Here is a 20,600-nt window from a genome sequence, read left to right on the forward strand (position 1 = left end):
GAAACAAAACGAGGAGGAAAAAAAGCCAGGGTTTACTTATAAGCTTATGTTTTAACAAGCTGAATCAATTATTTAAAATATACCACAATAATATATTTTGGTACATGCTACCTTCAATAGTTATCTTGCTTTTGTCTATAAATTGTGAGTCCTGGTTCCTTTAAGTTTGCATACAGAGAGGGGCAGTACACCTTCACACTTCTTACAAAGCAAGGCCAGCTTCTTCACAGAACTCTCAAATCAGAGATATAAATGGACATGCTTTAAAAAGAAAAATATACTTGCTATCCCTTCCACAAAAATTCTCACTAGGTAATAACGTTAACCTAAGCACAGTCAACAACAAATTAAAATCCTGATGAAAAGACAGGATTGTTTTTGTCAGGGGGTATGAAAATATTCTTTATCAGCAAGGAATTCGTTTTGCAGTCAGAACTCTCCAGCTTGCAGCCAACAAAATCTACCTTTTAAGTATCGTTCTGCTTTTACTGCCACATTTTAGGTTTTTATTTTTGCTTTACTACCTCTGTGTTTTCATAGAAGCTTAAGAACAACCTGGAAAAGCCGAAAAGCTGTTATATACAAACATCTTTAACTTGAAAAAACCCACAAGTTATAGTATGGTGTAGAAAAACACAGAGATAGCTTCCTAGTACACTTTGATGATCAACACAGTTTTCACGTTAAAAACGGTTTTCTGAATTAAAAGTAAAATCATCATGACCAATACACAGCCACTGTTTTTTTTAGAAGCAAATATGGTTAAAGAGACCTCTGGGAGCTGCACTAAGAATGTCATCGGGGAAAAAATACAAAGTATTTCACATTAAAGATCTGAAGTACAAAAATCTTGGAAGATTATTCTTTGTTAGTACTGTCAACTTGAAGCTAAGTTCTCCTGCCCACAAGATATTGTTTGGCTTGTGTTTTGTCTATGTAAACAACAACTTTGGAGCCTGTGAGACACTTAACTTTGCATATTTTATGACAACTGAAGAATTGAAGCTACGAGTGCCATATAACCCAATTTCTATATCCCTAAGCATGCCACAGAGTTATACTACATACACCTGTAATTCACCAAACAACGTAAGAACTTTCATTCTGGGTCTATTTTGCTGAACCACAAACGCAGTTCTAAAACTGGTGAAAATAACTCATTAGTGAACAGCAAACACAAACCCAGCTCAAACCTGCCAAATATTTTACCTTCACTGATTCAGCATGTACTCAAACTCAAGTAGATTTAAACATAAGCCTAGACGATTTTGCTTTGATGAGCACTTCTTACAATATTAAATACATATGCTGCCTATAGGTAAAATCCTATATATCAAGTCAGGAGAAGAGCTGCACCCACACTGGTTCACGCCTGCACTGAAAGCTGATGAGCAGGCAGAGCAGAAACACGGTGCTCTGCAACAACTCTCCTGATATAGATGTCCAGCTGAAAATGGTTATTGTGTAGTGCATCTGTCTTAAGAGTTTATGCAGTCAAAAAACCTTTCAATTTTAATGTTTAAGGAAATACAATCCCCAACAAAACTAAGCACCAAAAGTCAAAATTCTAGGCAAGCTACTTTTGAAAGAAAATACAGATTGCACTTGTGTGGTAGCCAGTGCATCAGAGACTTATCTTGGTATTAAATGCCATACAGTAGATTAAATTCCAAGTACATGAAATTAAATCTCAAGTTAAAGGCTGCTGCACGTTTGATGCATGCCATACATTTATTCAGTACGATTCATCCTCAGCATCCATAGTAGCCATACGCAGGGTTGCACGCTTTTCTGTGCCCTATGCTCAGTAGTTGCCTTCCATCCTTCAAAATGCAGAGACTGAGTGCATGTCTTGGACCTCCCACAGAAGAGAGAGATCCGGGACTGCTACAGGAGCCAGAGGTAACTCAGCTGCTGCCTTCTTTCATTCTACAAGGAGCAGCTGCTGCCAACACATTACACACTCTGCTGTACAGCAGGAACAGACCAGTTCTCCATTTGGTTTGTGACAGGCACAAGGAGATATGAGGTTGACTGGGCTGTCTTCTATCATCTCAAGCAGGTGGAGGGGAGAGGAAGTGTCCAGGCAGCCTGCAAGCGGACCACTCTGTCATATATGATTATATCACATAACATGCTAGGTATGGGTTATAAATGACTGAAATATCTTTCATCACTAAGAATTTCCCTGGTTTTGTGCTTTTGGGCCACAAAATAAGTTATCTGCATACAATGGCAAAATGCAACATATGCTGCTTACTGGCATACAAACTGTAGTAACGTGTATAAATTAGGAAATGATCATGGTTTCAGAGTACATAAAATATAAATAATTGAGGTGAAGAATGCATGTGAAAGTCGTTGTGAAGAACAAGAGTAAACTGCATAAAAGATGCACTTGTAACATGTGAATATTGTCAACTATGTTTTAGATAAAATACGCCATTTATAAATCAGATGAATGGAAATAGTTCACTAAAGGTGCTTACTACAGCTTAGAACCAACTGTAACTGTATTTCTGGGGTTTGGTTTTTTTTAATTTGTTACTCATCTCACTAACTAGTTCCAAAATGAAGTCTGATGGACTGTAATTCACTATAATAATTTATTTTTATATAATAATTCAGAAAAAAATGTAGCATTACCTCTTCCTACAGCACGAGTTATGGTCATTGAATTATAAATACTACAGGCTACAGTTAATGACCAATTGAATAATAACAATTAAAAAAAAACCCCTGCTAACTGGAATCACTCACACCATTTTTTGGCATGTCTCCTCTTAGCAAATTTTCAGGATACGCATTCTTGTGTCTAAACTTGGACGGAACACAACAGTAACAAGGACTTCTAAGACTACTTAAAAGACTATTAAATACTTAATTAATGCAAGACTCTTTCTGTTAGAACAGATTTTAATATAACTATACATTCAAAAGTAGAAAAAATAAAAACAAGGTATAACTAAATCTAACAGGAACAAGAATTAAAGTACATGCAAACCAATCACAGCATTACTAACTAATTAATAATACTCCTCAGCAAGTTTCCCTCGCATAGATTTAATCTTAGATGAAATCTACCACATAGCTTAAACAGGAGGCCAGCATACTTATCACAGAATCACAGAATGGTAGGGATCTCTGTAGATCATCTGGTCCAACCCTCCTGCCAAAGCAGCGTCACCTAGAGCAGGCTGCACAGGACCTTGTCCAGGTGGGTTTTGAATATCTCCAGAGAAGGAGACTCCACAGCCTCTCTGGGCAGCCTGTTCCAGGGCTCCGTCACCCTCAGAGTAAAGAAGTTCTTCCTCGTGTTCAGCTGGAACTTCCTGTGCCTCAGTTTGTGCTCATTGTCCCTTGTCCTGTTTCTGGGGACCACTGAAAAGAGTCTGGCACCGTCCTCTTCACACTTGTCCTTGAAGATATTTATAAGCATTTATAAGATCCCCTCTCAGTCTCTTCTTCAGGATAAACAAGCCCAACTCCCTCAACCTTTCCTCATAAGGAATATGAGGAAATATATGTCGATCATCTTAGTTAAAAAAAAAAAAAATTTGATAATGAGATTGAACAATAAAATTGATAGTAGATCACTGAGGTGGATGCACAGTGTATGCTTAAACATAAAGCAAAACTAACAAAACAAGAACCTTAGTAAATTTGCAGAAGTTTTTATATACCTCCTCTGTTCTCATTAAGGAACTTACTTATAGCTGTTGAAAAGCAGTATCTGACAACCACAGATGTATCAGAAAGAAGGAAATTCAAAGGTCTTAAGCTCTGCAGAGCTAAACAGAGTTTGATGATCTGTGATCAAACCTTTCCTATGGAGGAGGGAAATTTTACTGTGCACTTCTGGATGATTTGTACAAAATACTTTATTTCTTGGACACAGAGTCAGTTTTCCCCAACTGATAACTAGAATGCATCAGCTGTAAACTGCTTCCATGCAGTCCATCACCTGACTAGACATACGAGATGTGGTCATTTGGTCACTCATATGAGGACAGACATGGACACAGTACCACTGCATGTTGGCTTCAGGAATAGACAGCTTTGTGATAGCTCTTGGAGCTTAAGAATGGTTACATGTCATTGAAAATAAAAGCTTTCTTGCATAAAATAGCAAAGGGTTTTTTTTTCACTCTGGAAAGTGAAAGTGGGCAGTCCGAAAGAGAATGACAGTAACAATCCCTCCACCCTCAAAAAGAGGAAAGCACTACATAAAGGATTGTAAGGTGTTTCTGTGCCATACCTACATGACCAAAGGACTGTTATAATCACTCTTCCACGTTATCTCATTCTTTTTATTTCTCTAATGGAGTTGCAGCCTGGCCTAATTTCAAAGTCTTTCTTGCACAGACAACATCATCTTGTCTGAACTTGAAATGCCTAGCCGGTTTTTCAAACTATAAAAGTGTCTGAAAAACTTACTTATGACAGAGAGATATTGTTCTTAACTGTACTTTCCAGATTCATATATCATCCTTTTTGTTGCAGTAGTGGAGATAAAAAAGACATCAGACAGAAAAATTTCCTCTCTGCAAAGGAAGGTGTCTGCAGCTTGCACAGGTAAGCTTAAAACTACTATTTCTTTGTTTCACCTGACAAAATTTGGGCATTGACACAAAATGATCATTAGACTTCTATATGACTGAATTCAATAATTACTTTGTAAATTTAACTCGTAATAAACCAATTTGATATATTTTGGTTCAAAAATCCATATGAGACTTAGCATACACTAAAATGCAACAGCTATAAAAGTTTAATTTGCAAGATGTCAAACATGGCCTACAGCGTAATTTTTAAATATGACTTTTTTTGCTATCTAATCAACTTGGTGCCTGGGCTTTTTATCATAGCTACACAGTCCTCTTTGGTATCCGAGTTCATTTGCTTAGAGCTATTTAAAAAAAAAAAAAAAATTATCAGTCTAAGTTTGAAATCTGTTAATTTTTTCCATATGATTTTATATGCAACAAAACCTAACTGGGATACACTTCACCAAAATAGTATGCATACAGAAATAAAATCTCTCTTCACTACAGGTTAGTAAACTGAAATGCCAGCTTTTATACGCAGTCATTGTACAGAGCTTTGATTTCTTCTCTTCAGTCTGGAAATTGAGAAAAGATTGAAAACTGAACTTCAAAAAAATAAATACACTGCAGTTTTCAACAAACATTTTGTATGTTAAAAACTGCAAACTGAATTGTTTATGCAAAATGTACATCTAAGATTAGTGCTCTGAACAAAGTAACATTAGATACAGACATCAGGACTAAAGAAATGCATCTAGCCAGTTTCCTGCATCATGAACAGTTTGATGTGTACTTCAACGGAGGTACGGGATACTCCTCTGCATTCCTGCAGTTGCACTTCTGTTGCTTATTTAACTTAAAATAGTCTAGAAATGGTTTCCAAAGTAGGTTACAGGTGTTTCAGAAGATTAGGAAATAAACCAAGACCACACAAGCTATTGTCAGACCCTAGCTTCTGTTTTCTCATTTATTTTATTAGATTCTACGCACGTAAAATCTTTGGGGTTTAACATCAATCAACTTTTCTTCACAAAATCTCAGTGGAAGAGAACACCCAGACAGTGACCTCATGCAAGCTCAAGGCGATAACCCCAGAGGACAAACAGCAATTAGCAACACTGAAAAGTAGGGGAGAAAAAGGAATGGTTAAAATAAGAGCAAAGAATAAAAGAGATGTTAGATGCACATCACGGAAGAATAATACTTTTAATTGTGTTTCAGCTCTGACCATTCATTCAAGAAATACCAGCATAAATGAAAAATTCAACATGTCTTCTTCAGCCATCGTTAGCTACTACTGTAGCTCTACCAGTCATCTACTCTTTCCTATTTCCCGCTGGAATTTTTGGAAACATTCTCGCTACCTGGATATTTTCAAGGCAAGCACCCACAAAAAGAACACAATACATTTACCTGGTAAACCTTGCCACTGCAAACTTACTTGTATGTATCACAATGCCTTTTCTGGCTGCCTATTTTGCAAAGGGGTACCAATGGACTTATCACTCTGGAGCATGTAGAACAGCAGTTCACCTTGGGACTCTCATTATGCATGTCAGTATGTATGTTACGATTATAATTTTGTGTTTAACTGCTGTAAGTCAGTATGCAACACTGAAGAAAAATAGTGATGCACAATACTCTCAAGCAGTTAATGAAAACTTTCACAGATGTGTACTTGTAAAGTTTCGTCAGCCAAAATTTGCTAAATATCTGTGCATCATTATATGGCTTACTGTGATCTGCATAACAGTAACAGCTATAACATATAATGCCCAGGCAGGGGCTGTGGAAGGACTTGACAGATGCTACAACGTCAGGGTAGAAGCTGGTGAATTTACCACAATGATAGCGGCTTCTCTTGCCACTGCATGTTTTTTTGTATCTTTTACGACGGTCTTGTTGTCATACTATTCTCTTACCAGACATCTGAGTAAAATACAAAAAAATACCTGTATTGGAGAAAAACATCTAATTTACAGTAGAGTGAAAAGAAACATTCTTGTCATCCAGATTATATTAACTGTCTGCTTTCTTCCATATCATATATTTAGGCCAATTTTTTATGTACTGCTTACAAATAACGACTGCCCAAGGTTAGAATACCTAGTGGAGACTAAAAATTTCCTTACTTGTCTTGCTGCTGCTAAGAGTAGTTTAGATCCAGTTATAATCCTTCTGATTGATAAAACATTTAAGAAACATCTGTATGGCCTGTTTACAAAATCCACACCGGAACACCACAAACGTGAAGCTGATATTTTCACTGAAAAGACTCCCGAAATGTGAAGGAATACGGAAAGTTTTTAGTAGAACACAAGTAACATTAAACTAATTTTAAGAAATTATAACCAGACTTTGACATGAAATGTTAAATATTTATATAAAATGACCACGTATTACATGTAATTTTTTTAATGATCTTGCTTGCAACATCAACATTAGCCATAATAAATCCAATGCATATATCCAAATGAATCCAAGTAATTTATACAGCGAACCGTGTGACACCCCTTTATCCATGCAATGCAAAAGACGTTGTATGTTTGAACTACAGACAGTGTTTTCTACCTAAATAATCAAGGAAGAAGGCAGAAACCAGGCTGAAATTGAGGACCCAGCTGTCTTTTATCATTGATAAAAGAGTCCCAGACTTTGGATACAGTTTTCCTTTATAAAAAAGGCTGAACAAACCACAGACTTTTCTCTGGAGTGGCTGAACCAGGTATCGAAGGCTTAAGGAAGCAGGTACAGAGAGCTACAAAACACATTCAAGATTAGTACGTATTTTTTGTTCAGGAGTATTTGGGTAGAGGGTTGATTCATTTTTGTTTTAAATGAGAAATGCATCATGAGATGCTAAAAATCCACAGTGCATAAAGAAAAGTTCTTGATGACATCTTATTCTAAAGTTACTGAAAAATGCCGTTATTTACTTTAGCTATGTCCATGACATTAGGGTTTTGCTATAGTAACAGTTTTTTTTAGGATTAAAAAAACATGTTAAGAAATTGTGCAGCTTTTTTATTCTAGTCTTCACAGAAACAGCTTTACTACAGCTTTGTAATAAAATAGCAGAAATCTCAGATTTAAGATTTAACTAATTTATCACCCTGCTCTGACATTTCATGTCATGGCCGCAGTGTTGCTGAAATTACATCTGCAACAGGGTGACTCTGAAGAGAAAGTTTTGATGGTGACAGATAACCTGCAGTGGTGAAGTATCCACAGATGAAAAGAAATTCTGGTGTCCTAGGATTTTACTTTGTGTTTGAGAAGAATGGATTTTATACACGCTCAATAGCTTGGTCAGGAATCATTCTTCTTGCAGTCTTAACTACGGTAGTCACGTACAACTGCTGAGGCAGTGGCTTCCTTACTGGTACGCAGCCTTCTGGAAAAAGTTACTGACATCCACATTTCTGATGCATAGCTGTCTTGAGTTTTCCACCTTCCTTCATCAGCATTTTCTACTCTCCTTATCATATGATCCAACTTCCAAGCAGTGAATAAATGCAGTATCACATTAACTGAAGGTGAAGCAAGGGTGCAATGGCCACTGATTATAAAGCCTTTAAGCAATGTTGAAGGGGGTCAAATGGTATAAAGAGGCTCAACAAACGTCTGGGCTCCCAGAGCAGTGAAGGAAATGAAGACAACTACAGGCCATCTTGTGAAAGCTTTCATGTTTTGATTCTGTCATCGCAGGTGAATCTGCGGCATACAGGAGTTTATCAAAGGCTGCAGTCATAGTGCTCCAGAAGCTTTGGTAGATCTCGTCACTTACAGAAGTCAGGTGAAGTTTCTGGCAGTAGACTACAGCAAACTGACGGATTCCTGTCTAACTCTTCCTAATCAGTCAAGAGCTAAGGGAGCACAAAATGACTAAAAGACATCTAATTCTTACAGGGACTATAAGGCGCAAATTTTCCCGTGCATCAGATAATGATCAAACATTTTTCAGTTCAAAATAACATTCAGAGAAATCTTAAGAGGGAAAAAATGTAGTATGACTATGTCAACCTTACAGACTTTTACTAATTCAATTTCAGCTATTCAGATAATTTGGAAATTGGTCATTTAGTCTACTTCTTTCAAAACAATGTCTACAGTGACATCTAGAGCTGGGATACTGCAGTTAGCTTAATATGTTCTACACCCAAACCCTATAGTTATACTTCTGCACTGCTTTTGCCAAAGCAAAACACTGTCTGTTGGTTTACACTACTTTAGACTGAGACATTAAAAATTCTTACTCACTCATGTAATTGAACAGGTTTATTTCTAAGAATGTTATTTAATAAAAACAATGATTTTTAAGTTTTCAGAGTCTGGATAAGCTGCAAAATAAATTCCCATTTTATACTCTGTAAAGTGGGCCTCCCTCAGAGGCCCTTGAAACTGAAATTTGTTTTCATTCAAGAACATGGTCCAACAAAAACAGGTGCAGCTTTCAGAAAGACACAGCAATATAAAGATGATGTTAATTCTGAAATTCTCATGTGGTACCAGAAATGAACAATTAAAAGAATCTAGAACCTTCAAGACAGAACAAGATGAGACACTCTACCAGCAATTAAGAGGCTGTCTTCTGAATTTGCTGTAAGAAATGACTTTTAAAAGATCAAACTTAAAAAAAAGAGCCTATTATATGGAGTAATTTTCTTGATTTTAGAAGGATAGGAAAAAGAGATTGGGAAAGGTCTGCAATGCCTGTGTATGCAACACAAAATGACACCTTAAATGAAAATTATCAGTGTCCATACTGTCTTCCCTCACAGATCACCTGTAGGAGTTTGAAGCACAGCTCACCCTCTCACAGTCTTCTCTATTCACTAAAACCAAAGATTCACTTCTCAAACTGCACCATCAGAGCTCGTTAGAAATTTCATTAATTCCTATAGTGCTTGACTCACTTTGGATAAAAGCAAACTCTTTGAGAAGACAAGTGGGAATAACTACCATAGACAATGAACAAAGACTATGCATATTCAGATTGAAGAGAGTCAAACCCACTAGTTGCAACTCCCAATTACTTACATTACAGTACTTTGGGATAAACTAGTTCCATAAATATCCACAGAAATAGTACAAAATTCACCAGATCAAAAAGACTATGTACATACACTGTTCTTAAACACTGTATTTCTTCCTCCAAACTTGTTTGTATTAGAGCAATTTTTGTAACAATAATAAATGTTTAAGACTGCTTGCAAAAAGTAGTTAAGAATACCAATATTGCAGCATTTAAGCATGCGCATCTCTCTGAAATCTTAGTTTGGATGAAGACTGTCATTATGCTGTCAAAACAATGCCATTAATCTACCAATTCCAGTTTAATTTATGCAATTAATTTATATAGACATTTTCCTAACAAGAAATGTAAGTAGATTTCATATGAATATTCAAAAATTAGAAGTTAAACTGACTTTCAGAGTAAGTTGCAATTAAATACATTGTGTAATCTGTGAATAAAAACCTCCTAAATGTTCTATAGTGATGGAATTAGATGGGCTTTAATCTTACACGACACAGTAAGACTAAACACACACTCAGCAAATAAAGCTTCCTTTTCTACAGCTTCCCCCTTCCTCTAAATTACAGAAATTAAAATTCAGTAATTTGTATTATTATGGTGAAGAAAAAAAAAAGAATTAAACCCCCTTACCTTCACATCCCTGTGAATTATATTATTATCATGACAGTAACGTAGAGCTTCCAATATCTGTCTCATGTAATGACTGAAAAAACAAAGACATCACACATGACAAACCTGCATGAAAAATTACTATGCATATATAACAAACTAAGTTTTAAGGGTCTAACTATATAAAACTAATCAACCAGCTAAACCTTAAATCTACAAAGTGCAGTTGAATGGAGTTTGTGTTTATAATAATGAATAATAAAATCTAAAGTTTAAGGACTGTTCTTATTGAAGCCAAGGAAAATCAGAAAAGAAAAATCTGCATTTTCCATTTTGTAAAGGTTTTAAATATGCAGTAATTCTGCTTCATATGACAAGGAAGTCAGAACCCTTAAGGTACTTTTGTAACAAAACACAGAAAGGAAAAAAAGTGATTATCAGTGCCTGATTTATTTAGAAAGGGATAGAAGCAAGATCTTGGCTTGCTTGATGCAGATTGAAGACTAACTTCTTTCTCCCTTGTTTCCAAAGGATTGCCTAAGAGATTACTAACCACACTAGAAAGCCAACAGCATCCTGTGCTGGATCAGGCAGAGCATTACTAGTGGGCTATGTGAGGCAATGCTTGTCCTCTGGAAGTTCCAGTTTGTTACAGGGAAACATTTTTCCTTAGAAACATAGTTATGCACTGGATCAAGTTGCCCAGGGAGGCTGTGGAATCTCCATTCTTGGAGGTTTTTCAGACCCCACTGCCCAAAGCCTTGAGGAACATGATCCAAATGCAATGTTGACTCTGCCTTGAGCAGGAGTTTGAAATAGAGACCTCTTAATGTCTCTTCCAACCTGGCTTCTATGATGCTACAAAAATCTACAGTTTCAAGAAAAGCAAACAAAAGAATCTCACGGCTTTGAGCTCAGTTATGATGCCACTAGGACTCTGGATTTTTGTTGTCCTTTTGCAATTATACAGACTTTTTGATTTTAGTTTACCTAGCAAATCAAAAGTTGAAGTGACCATAAATAAAGTCATATATATATATAAAAGGAAAAAAAAAGACTCCATCTAGCAAGACCAACAGAACTCACACCTGCCAGGCAAGTCACCTAATGCCATTGCAGGAGAGATCAATAAAAGGCAAAGACAGAGAATTAAGTATTGGATGTGAAATACTATTTTATTCAATAATCCCATCCAAGTATACAACTAGTAAATGACAAAATGCTCCAAAATTCTACTTTTATTATTTGTAATAAACATTCAGACTGTGGAAACAGGATTATTTGTAGTATTCCAACTTTTAGCTACCAGATTGTACATCAGTATGTTCCATTCTTTCCCATTTTTCCTGTGGGATTAATTAAAATTATAATACATACCTGGCTACAGCCTCGCTGTACACAAATCCAGCATCCGCTCTTTTCACGATTTCAAAACACAGATCTGCTCCATCCATACTGCAGGTAAAAAGAGTGAAAAATACTTCAGACTGATAACTACAATCAATTACATAAAAGTTGCTAAAAAAAAAAAATCTATTTACTCCACATATAAATCTCACATAAAATACTCTGGATACATGTACAATGCATTGCTAACTAAAACAGCATTTCATAGGTAATCTAACAGAATATGGCTTGCCACAGGTTAACTGTTTTACACCGCTCAGGTCATATAGCAGTTGTTTCAACACATTAGCAAAACATTGCATTTCCTATATTGCTTAACCTGCTCACTGAACAAGGTGTGCAAGACAGCAGAAAGTCAATGCCCTGTACAAGAAGGCTCTCCAAGTTAACAATTAATGCATGATATCACATTATGCTCTTAAAAGCATTACAACGGCAACTCTATAATGAAGACTGCAGTTATACAAAAATCTTGCTCAAACTGAATTATAAATTAAGACTTTTATAAATACCCTAGAAGTGTAGTATAGTCTTTCCAGTACAGCATTCTCATAACGATGATTAAGAAGCCAAGAAGATATTTTACACCTCAGCCTGACCGAAGGCTCCGGAAAACAGTGACAGCACACACACTACGTCACTAGCTCTGATACTTGATACTTTGTTCCTTTTCTCCCTAATACTCTGTAGTCTTTCTGATAACCTAACTTCCCACAATGAGTAGTGTAATACTTTTAGATGCATGTCTTAGTCCTTAGGCTAAAATAAGATTTCCATTTCTCTAAAACCAAATCAACTTGGTGTGGTGTAAGCGTCCTCCTCTTCTTTCTCCTGTAAGCAACCTAAGGCAAATAGATATCTAAAACATTCATTGCTTGATGGAACAAGGAGAGAGTAACAAGAGTTAGTAGCAATAACAAAAATCACATATTATTATTTCATGCTTAAGGCACTTGCAAAAATATCGATTGTAAGATGTCATTTTCAGCCTTCACACCTTCTCTTTCCTCTCCGGGGCGGGGGCAGAAGGGGAAGAATTGGAAAAATTTGCAAGGTATCTAGAAAGCCACGTTATCAGGGCCATTTTGGTAAGCTATCCAGAATGTCAGCATACAATCACTTGTGGTTTGTTACACACCTGCAATGCAAAACTTCTGCTTAGGGAGTCACAAGCAACGTGCAGAAGCTTTAATTCCCCCCAAAATCCAAAAGGTATCCCCATGCAAAATACACTATCATGTGGATAGAGCACTGACAACTGACTGGTGAACAAAATGAAAAGCACATTCATCTAAGCAGGTGGAAAAAAAATTCCTGGCCAGTTATTTCGGCACCTGGTACCATGTTCGGATTTAACAAGCCCCACAAATCGGAACCCCATATTCCCAAATCATTGTTATACTAAGGAATAAGATGGGGAATCAAAATTTGAAGTGATAATTGAAATTAACCAGACTATTGCTGTTATAGGTATTTTTGTAAAGCCCTACCCTTAATTAAGTTTCAAATTAAGCATAGAAACTAAGAAACAGGGTTTTGAACAATGTGTTACTGTTTCATTAGAAGGAGGTACCAGTCCAAAGTAGAACCAGAGAGTGACGAATTGTAAGAATAGCTAACGAGCTATGAAAAGCTGCGGAGATCGCCACAAGGACCAGGTAAGTAGGGGAAAGGTAATTTCAGCAGGGGAGATCACGACCACTGACTCACGGACCACCTACCCCAATTATACCCCAGACTCAAAAGATAAAGAATCTGAGCATGTGTAATAATTCACATGCCGGACAAAGATACTTCAACCAACTATTTAATAGATTAATAATGGATATGTATTATGAAGATGAATATGGTAATGTTAAGTGTATAAATGACTGTTGATTTGTGAACAAGATGTGCTGTCTTGGGACAGACATCCGTATTTGTGCAAATATGTAATAAAATACTGCTGCTCTGTGTGTATATTGGTGCACTGCACACCAGGTAAACGAACTTGATTTTTGGGACAACACCATGACTGTTCCTCACTGCATCAATATATTCCTCTGTAAGCTATTCTACCAGTAGATTTTCTGTCTTGCTCAATTTCATACAGCTAGTCTGTATACACAGCTAAATATCACTCAGAATGAGAATGTAGCATGCTGCACTATACATAGGACTGTATAGCAGCAATGGGGTCAGGTTCAACAGGAACAGCATGAATCTGGATGTAGCTAGCTCACTGGAATAAAACCCTCCTGTCAATATCCCTTTCAATGGTTCCTCCTAACAATTTATTTCAGCTAGATGTAAAACAAAACTGAAACCTGAAAAACATCAGAAACAGGATTTTGAATAATGAGAACATATAAAATGTATGATTAACTACCAAAAATGAGGAGGTGTCATTGTCATGAAGCAGAATTTTGTAACAGTCAGTGGCAGTTTAATTTTTTGCAAATACTTTTCAAATATTTTAAATTATGTTGATATTAAAAATCACTACAGACTGTGAGAAGTAATGTTTGAAAGTTTTATTCTATTAAGATAAGATCTCTTGACCTCAAAAGCACAAATTTGCAGCAGGTGTATTTTAATCTCTGACTTCAACTGACTACTTTTTCAAGACAAAAATCTTATTTTAAGAGATTATTCTAAGAGTAGAGTTTTCTTCATGTATAAATAGTGCTTGTATCACCCCAATGACGGTGAATTTTACTGAAAGATCTTATGAGACTTTTTTCTAGCTGCGGCTGCAAAAGCAAGAGTCAGCCTCAGTTACCAGAAACCCCAGAAAACACAGTGCACTAAGACTAAAAACTCAGCAATATCAAAATCACTTAAAAGATGACTTTGCAGAAACTGAAAGGCTTATGTGATATAAGAACACTGAAGTTTTGAGATATTGATGAAATGAGAGTTCGGGGAATCTCAAGGTTTTGTAATGACTATCAGCACTAGACATATGAAAATAGTAAAAATAAAAAAATTAAGATAAGCTAAAATCCACGAAAATAAACACACTGAGATACATACATGCTGAAGACATAAGCGGAAGACACAAAAAAAAAGTTGGTAAAATTACAGCACACTCTTAATCTCAGACAGAATCATCTGATCCCAGCAGAGGGCACTCACGGAAGGTGCATAAACCCACGGGGACAGTTTATGGTGTTTACACCGACAGTGCCAGCTAAAGCAGCTCTGAACGGGGAGTTAACAGCCAACACCACCACACCAGAATTGTTTTGGGTAACGGTATGAACTATGCCCCCCAATTTCTCATATTCTACTATTGATTTTTACATATTTTTAGCAGGCCCGTGTCTGGATCTCAGCCCTTTGGATACACGTTTCTTTTCATAGCTCTGATAAGAGCTACTGTGCACCTTGAAAATCTTTCAACTATTCTGCACAAAGCTGATGATGAGTTGCAGCCTGCCCAAAAAGTTTACTCCTGAGTCATATTCAATGCAGAAACCTGTTCCGAGGCTATCACTCTGTATACTCTGAAAGAGATCTACATTTTAATACCGGGTATGATAGCTTTGAATTTGCAGATGACCTAATAAGACGTGGCCTACAACTTAATCTATTGATGAAGAATCAGAAAGTTTTAAGAAGCACAGCTTTAGGGAATTTAATTATTACTTAAAAAAAGAAAAACAAAGAAAAATTCAGCATATTGCTCGTAACTGAGCTTACTGGGTTTTGCACAACGTATATTAAAGGTCTGTGCACAATGGCATTTTTTCCTTCAGTTGGACAGATTTTATCTACTTGCTGTCTTCACTTACTACAAATAAACTGCCATAAATTAACTCAAAAAATATAGTATTTAACTTTTCTTGGAGACCTATCTAGCAACCTCTGAAAATTAAGACCAAAAAGTACAGAAACTCTTATTTCCTATATAATGCCCATGCATCCAGGGTTTAGCTCATTCCAAATAATTAAATAATGTTCCCCAGTTTACCTTCTCGGCATTTGTTTAGAGGCTTTCAGTACTTTAGATTGAGACATTTTTACAACTTTGCTGGCAGCCAAGAGGTGAATTTCAGTGCTTTTCTTAAACTAACTCATTCCATTTAGTCAGAAACATTGCACAAACTTCACTGAGTAATGCTTAATTCCTAAATGACAGTGTAGAAGATGATCTTAGGAGGAGTAATTCTAAATACATATGCTTGGAAACAATTTTCTACTAGTGTTTTCACAGCAATGGTCCAACTTGATTATCAAATATCACGAAAGAACAAACATATGCATCCTCAAAAAGCACTGATTTTGGTGGTACTATAAAAGTAGTACTGTACCCAACATGAAATCTTTAATCCATACTCCAATTTAATGTTAAAACCTCCAAATGTCAGCCAGTATCAGGAGGCCATGCAAAAATACTCACTAAATAGCAATACTGTGTGAATTATTTCACGTTTATACAAACTCTTGAAAATACAAGTATATACAAGTATATACATTTTATATTGACTTCTACCAGTTAATTTAGCTCAAAAGTGGGTCTTCTGAAGCTTAGCTAAAGTAACGCAACTTTATAGCCTGTGATAATTAAAGTTATAATAAATGCCAAAATTTGAATGCATCAATGTCTCAATGCCCTGAATTCTCAGTTGCTCTGCCAAATTTTGCTACTTCCTATAAAAGAGCCAAAATTTCATCCAAGATAAAGATCCTGATTTCTGAGTCTGGCCTTGTCAACAGGAAACCCGCAAAGACAGCTTTTTAAGCATTAAAACCAATGAAGGCTGGTTTCCTATTAACTCCTGTCCATTAAATGAATGAAATCTGCAAATATTAAGCAAAGGTAAGATGAAAACCTGATAATTCTTTCCTCAAATATACGTTAGCTTTAAATTCTCTATCACTTTCTATGACTGTAATCAATCAATAGTTCACAGGCTATCAGGGACAAAAGAGAAACAGCATACCCAGATCAGATAATTGCCTAAACTTTGTGTCCACAAGTAACAAGGCTATGATGTACTGAATATGCATAACACATCGAAAAAAGAACAAAAAGAACAATACAAACACAATTTAAACATGAGTTTTATCAAGTCAAAATAATCTGTCTATGTCAAAGCGTTTGATATCAGAATATTTAATACTTGGTGGAATTTGGTTGCCTTAAGGATAGAGCTGAACTTGGCAAGGGATGCAAAGAATAATAAGAAGGGCTTCTACAGCTATGCCGGCCAGAAAAGGAAGGTCAAATAAAGCGTACCCACCCTGATAAGTGAGACTGGCAAACTGGTAACGATGGATGAGGAGAAGGCTGAAGTACTCAACAACTCTTTTGCCTCAGTTCTCACTGGCCACCTCTCTTCCCACACCTCTCGAGTGGATGGATCGCAAGGCAGGGACTGGGGGAGCAAAGTCCCTCTGACTGTAAGAGAAGAGCAGGTTTGGGACCACCTGAGGAACCTGAACACATATAAGTCTATGGGACCTGATGAGATGCATCCCAGAGTCCTGAGGGAATTGGCTAGTATAGTTGCCAAGCCACTTTCCACGATATTTGAAAAGTCATGGCAGTCAGGTGAAGTCCCTGGTGACAGGGAAAAAGGGAAACTTTGCACCCAACTTTAAACAGGGTAGAAAGAAGGACCCTGGGAACTACTGACCTGTCAGCCTCACCCCTGCGCGCCTGGGAAGATCATGGAACAGATCCTCCTAGAAGTTATGCTAAGGCACATGGAGAACAGGGAGGTGATGGGAGACAGCCAGCATGGCTTCATCAAGGGCAAGTCCTACCTGACCAACCTAGTGGCTTTCTATGATAGAGTGACTGCATTAGTGGACTAGGGAAAAGCAACTGATGTCATCTATCTGGACTTCTGTAAGACTTTTGACACGGTCCCCCAAAACACCCTTCTCTCTACATTGGAGAAATATGGATTTGATGGGTGGACTGTTTGGTGGATGAGGAATTGGTTGGATGGTTGCAGCCAGAGGGTAGTGGTCAACGGCTCAATGTCCAGATGGAGATTGGTGACAAGTAGTGTCCCTCAGGGGTCAGTATTGGGACTGATGCTGTTTAATATTTTCCTCAATTACATAGACAGCATGATTGAGTGCACCCTCAGCAAGTTTGCAGATGACACCAAGCTCAGTGGTGCAGTCAACATGCTGGAGGGACGTGATGCCATCCAGAGGGACGTGGGCAAGCTGGAGAGGTGGGCCTGTGTGAACCTCATGAGGTTCAACAAGTGCAATTTGCCAAGTGTAAGATCCTGAACCCAGATCAGGGTAATCCTCAGCATCAATACAGACTGGGAGCTGAAGGGATTGAGAGCAGCCCTGCCGAGAAGGACTTGGGGGTACTGGTGGATGAAAAGCTGGACATGAGCCAGCAGTGTGCGCTCGCAGCCCAGGAGGCCAGCCATATCCTGGGCTGCATCAAAAGCAGCGTGGCCAGCAGGGTGAGGGAGGTGATTCTGCCCCTCTGCTCCACTCTGGTGAGACCCCACCTGGAGTCCTGCGTCCAGCTCTGGAGCCCTCAGCACAAGAAGGACATGGAACTGTTGGAGCGGGTCCAGAGGAAGGCCACAAAAATGGTCAGAGGACTGGAACACCTCTCCTATGAGGACAGGCTGAGAGAGTTGGGGCTGTTCAGTCTGGAGAAGAGAGGACTCCAGCGAGACTTTACTGCAGTCTGTCAATACATAAATGAGTCTTATAAGAAAGATGGAGAGAGACTTTTTACCAAGGCCTGTAGTGACAAGAGAAAGGGCAATGGTTTAAACTGAGAGTAGATTTAGAATGTAATTTTTAAACATCTAAAGTCAGGATAGACAGAATCTCTAATTTAATGACTTCTCTGAGTGTACTGTAAGCTTTTCAAAATGAATTTGAAAGTTTTTCCTTTCGCTGGATATTTTGAAAGTCTGGCCCAAACTTTAAACCTAGAAGCATCTGAAACTATTTTCTTTCAGTCATCACAACAAACTGTTTCGGTGTGAAAAACACAGATTTTAATTTCTATTGCTTTTACTTTTTAAAGTTAACATTTAAGACTTATTTTTATCCTAGATGATGCATTATGCAAGTATGAGAGACCAGAAGTACAGTAAAGCCACTTAAAACTTGATGGACTACAGGTGAGACTGCATTTAAAAATAAAACCATGACTGGAATCCTAACATGATTAAGTAAAATAATGAAAGAAAGTTTTCACTCCATAAACTAAGAATCTGTGCTGTTTCACAGTATTGTAACAAAGCAGAATAAATAGATAGCATTCGTTTCTCCCCTTTCAGCTGCACGATTGAATGTACCAACCATCATTTAAATGCTTATCAGTTTATGCTTAATGTAAACCTAAGTAACTGCAACCATCCTAAAGTACTGCTTTTAGGAATTTGAGATTTTAATATGAAAACATTTTTACATTTTAACTAGGTTAAATGGCAAATACACATGCATGTCACTATATATATATATATATATATATATACAGCCTAACGGGTAAATCTAAGTAAGGTCAGTTCTTCTAATGTCTCAAGAGATAAATCTATCTTTGAATGTACTAAGAAAAGCAAAACCACCTACGTGTTGGTGGTGAGACAGTATTCTGCAAATGACCAAATATTAAGGTATCTGTAATTCACTCGCTACTTCTGTATCTGAGCTCTTCAGCACCAAAGGCAAGTACTCTCTGTCCACATACTCTGATTACACTGAGGATAAACAGCATATAATGTACTCAAAGACTAAAACGTGGTTTTCAGACACTTTAAATGGAATTTTTGCATTGTTTTAGAAATATTGCAAGTACCTGACCCTTCTCAAAGTATTCTCATTGATAAGACCAATGGTTATTAGAAAAAAAATATAATAAGGAATAGAATACAAGAAAAAAAAGTGATATATACCAAACACAAACCAGCATTGTATGTAAAACCAGTGTTCCTCCCCACCTTGTACATAAACTACCAAGCAAACATCATGTGAAAGGGACAGCACTGTCTAGAATAGCACATTACTGAACAAAGATGAAAGAAACCAGATTGCACCTCATTTCATAAATAGGATTTTTAAATACCAGGAGAGTTTTGCATATTATTTTGTACCTTGCAAAGAACAGTCTTAAAAAAAGACGACTTTCATCTGTTCAGACACTGTAAAATGTACCTGCTTGATGTACTCCTGTTGACTACATGCTTGTATCAGGTAAAAGGTCATAGTTAACTCAAGACTAATGGTGGAGCACTTGATATACAGCTGTCAACAAGTAACATCACAGTCTGGGAAATAAAATGGTGACTGCATGATAACGACTAGAGCTGGCCCTGTCTCAGATGAAAGGTCTCTCTAGGGCCTCCAAAAGATCTCTTCCATCACTGGAAAGAGTCCATTACCCTTTTGGAGAACAGTTGGGCGGTGTGTGTGGGAAATCACTTGGCACAGGCACATACTCTCTCATTTGTGATGTAATAACATCCAAATACTTTTAAAACAACAATTTTTCTTTAAGAATAAGACTTTCTGGGACAAGGTCTGCTTCTTACGCTACATGTACACTTAAACTATTATGACCAACTGCTTCTATGCAGTTTATTACAGCAGTACCTAACGGCTAATGGCAACCTACTGGTAACATGACATGATGGCTCCATTCTAAAGAGTGCTTGAATTTGTATATAAATAGTGGTTAAAAATAGCTAATTTTTTGGTGTTAAACTTCATTGCTACTGTTCATGTTCATCAGTGCTTCTGTGAACTGTGACTTGATCTTTTTAATGTTTATTTTAAGAATTTTTTTCAAAATTGGGCACAGATTATATTTTTTCTGGAGTGGTACAATCCCTTGTTATCAGATATATGCTGCATTTGCTTATTTAACTTGTATTTTTTCATAACAATAGTTCTGGCAAGACATTCAGGGTCATTTTAGCAGTTGCTCCATGTAGCTCACAGTTTATTTAACAGTAGTGGACCTATGTATCATTTACCTGCAACTAACGGCACAAAGTTTTAGGTTTCGTTATTCTGTGCAT

At 37.1% G+C, this 20,600-nt stretch overlaps 2 protein-coding genes across 9 annotated transcripts in view; one reads left to right on the plus strand and one right to left on the minus strand.

The window, feature by feature from the left end:
• Positions 1 to 20,600, minus strand: part of CASK (calcium/calmodulin dependent serine protein kinase) — a 227,804-nt gene that overhangs the window by 110,743 nt on the left and 96,461 nt on the right. For all 8 annotated transcript variants that reach the window (XM_075430791.1, XM_075430782.1, XM_075430844.1 and 5 more), the window contains exons 4-5: positions 11,572 to 11,649; positions 10,216 to 10,288 (exon numbers count right to left, since the gene is read on the minus strand). In XM_075430791.1, coding sequence (XP_075286906.1) covers positions 10,216 to 10,288; positions 11,572 to 11,649 — 151 coding nt within the window. The remainder of the gene's footprint in view (positions 1 to 10,215; positions 10,289 to 11,571; positions 11,650 to 20,600) is intronic.
• On the plus strand, positions 4,274 to 7,444 carry GPR82 (G protein-coupled receptor 82). Its single transcript, XM_075430855.1, has 2 exons — positions 4,274 to 4,575; positions 5,769 to 7,444. The coding sequence occupies exon 2, from the start codon at positions 5,802 to 5,804 to the stop codon at positions 6,834 to 6,836; it is 1,035 nt and encodes a 344-aa protein (XP_075286970.1). The 5' UTR covers positions 4,274 to 4,575; positions 5,769 to 5,801; the 3' UTR covers positions 6,837 to 7,444.

Source organism: Opisthocomus hoazin, chromosome 1 (assembly GCF_030867145.1).
Source record: "Opisthocomus hoazin isolate bOpiHoa1 chromosome 1, bOpiHoa1.hap1, whole genome shotgun sequence".
Lineage (NCBI taxonomy): Eukaryota > Metazoa > Chordata > Aves > Opisthocomiformes > Opisthocomidae > Opisthocomus > Opisthocomus hoazin.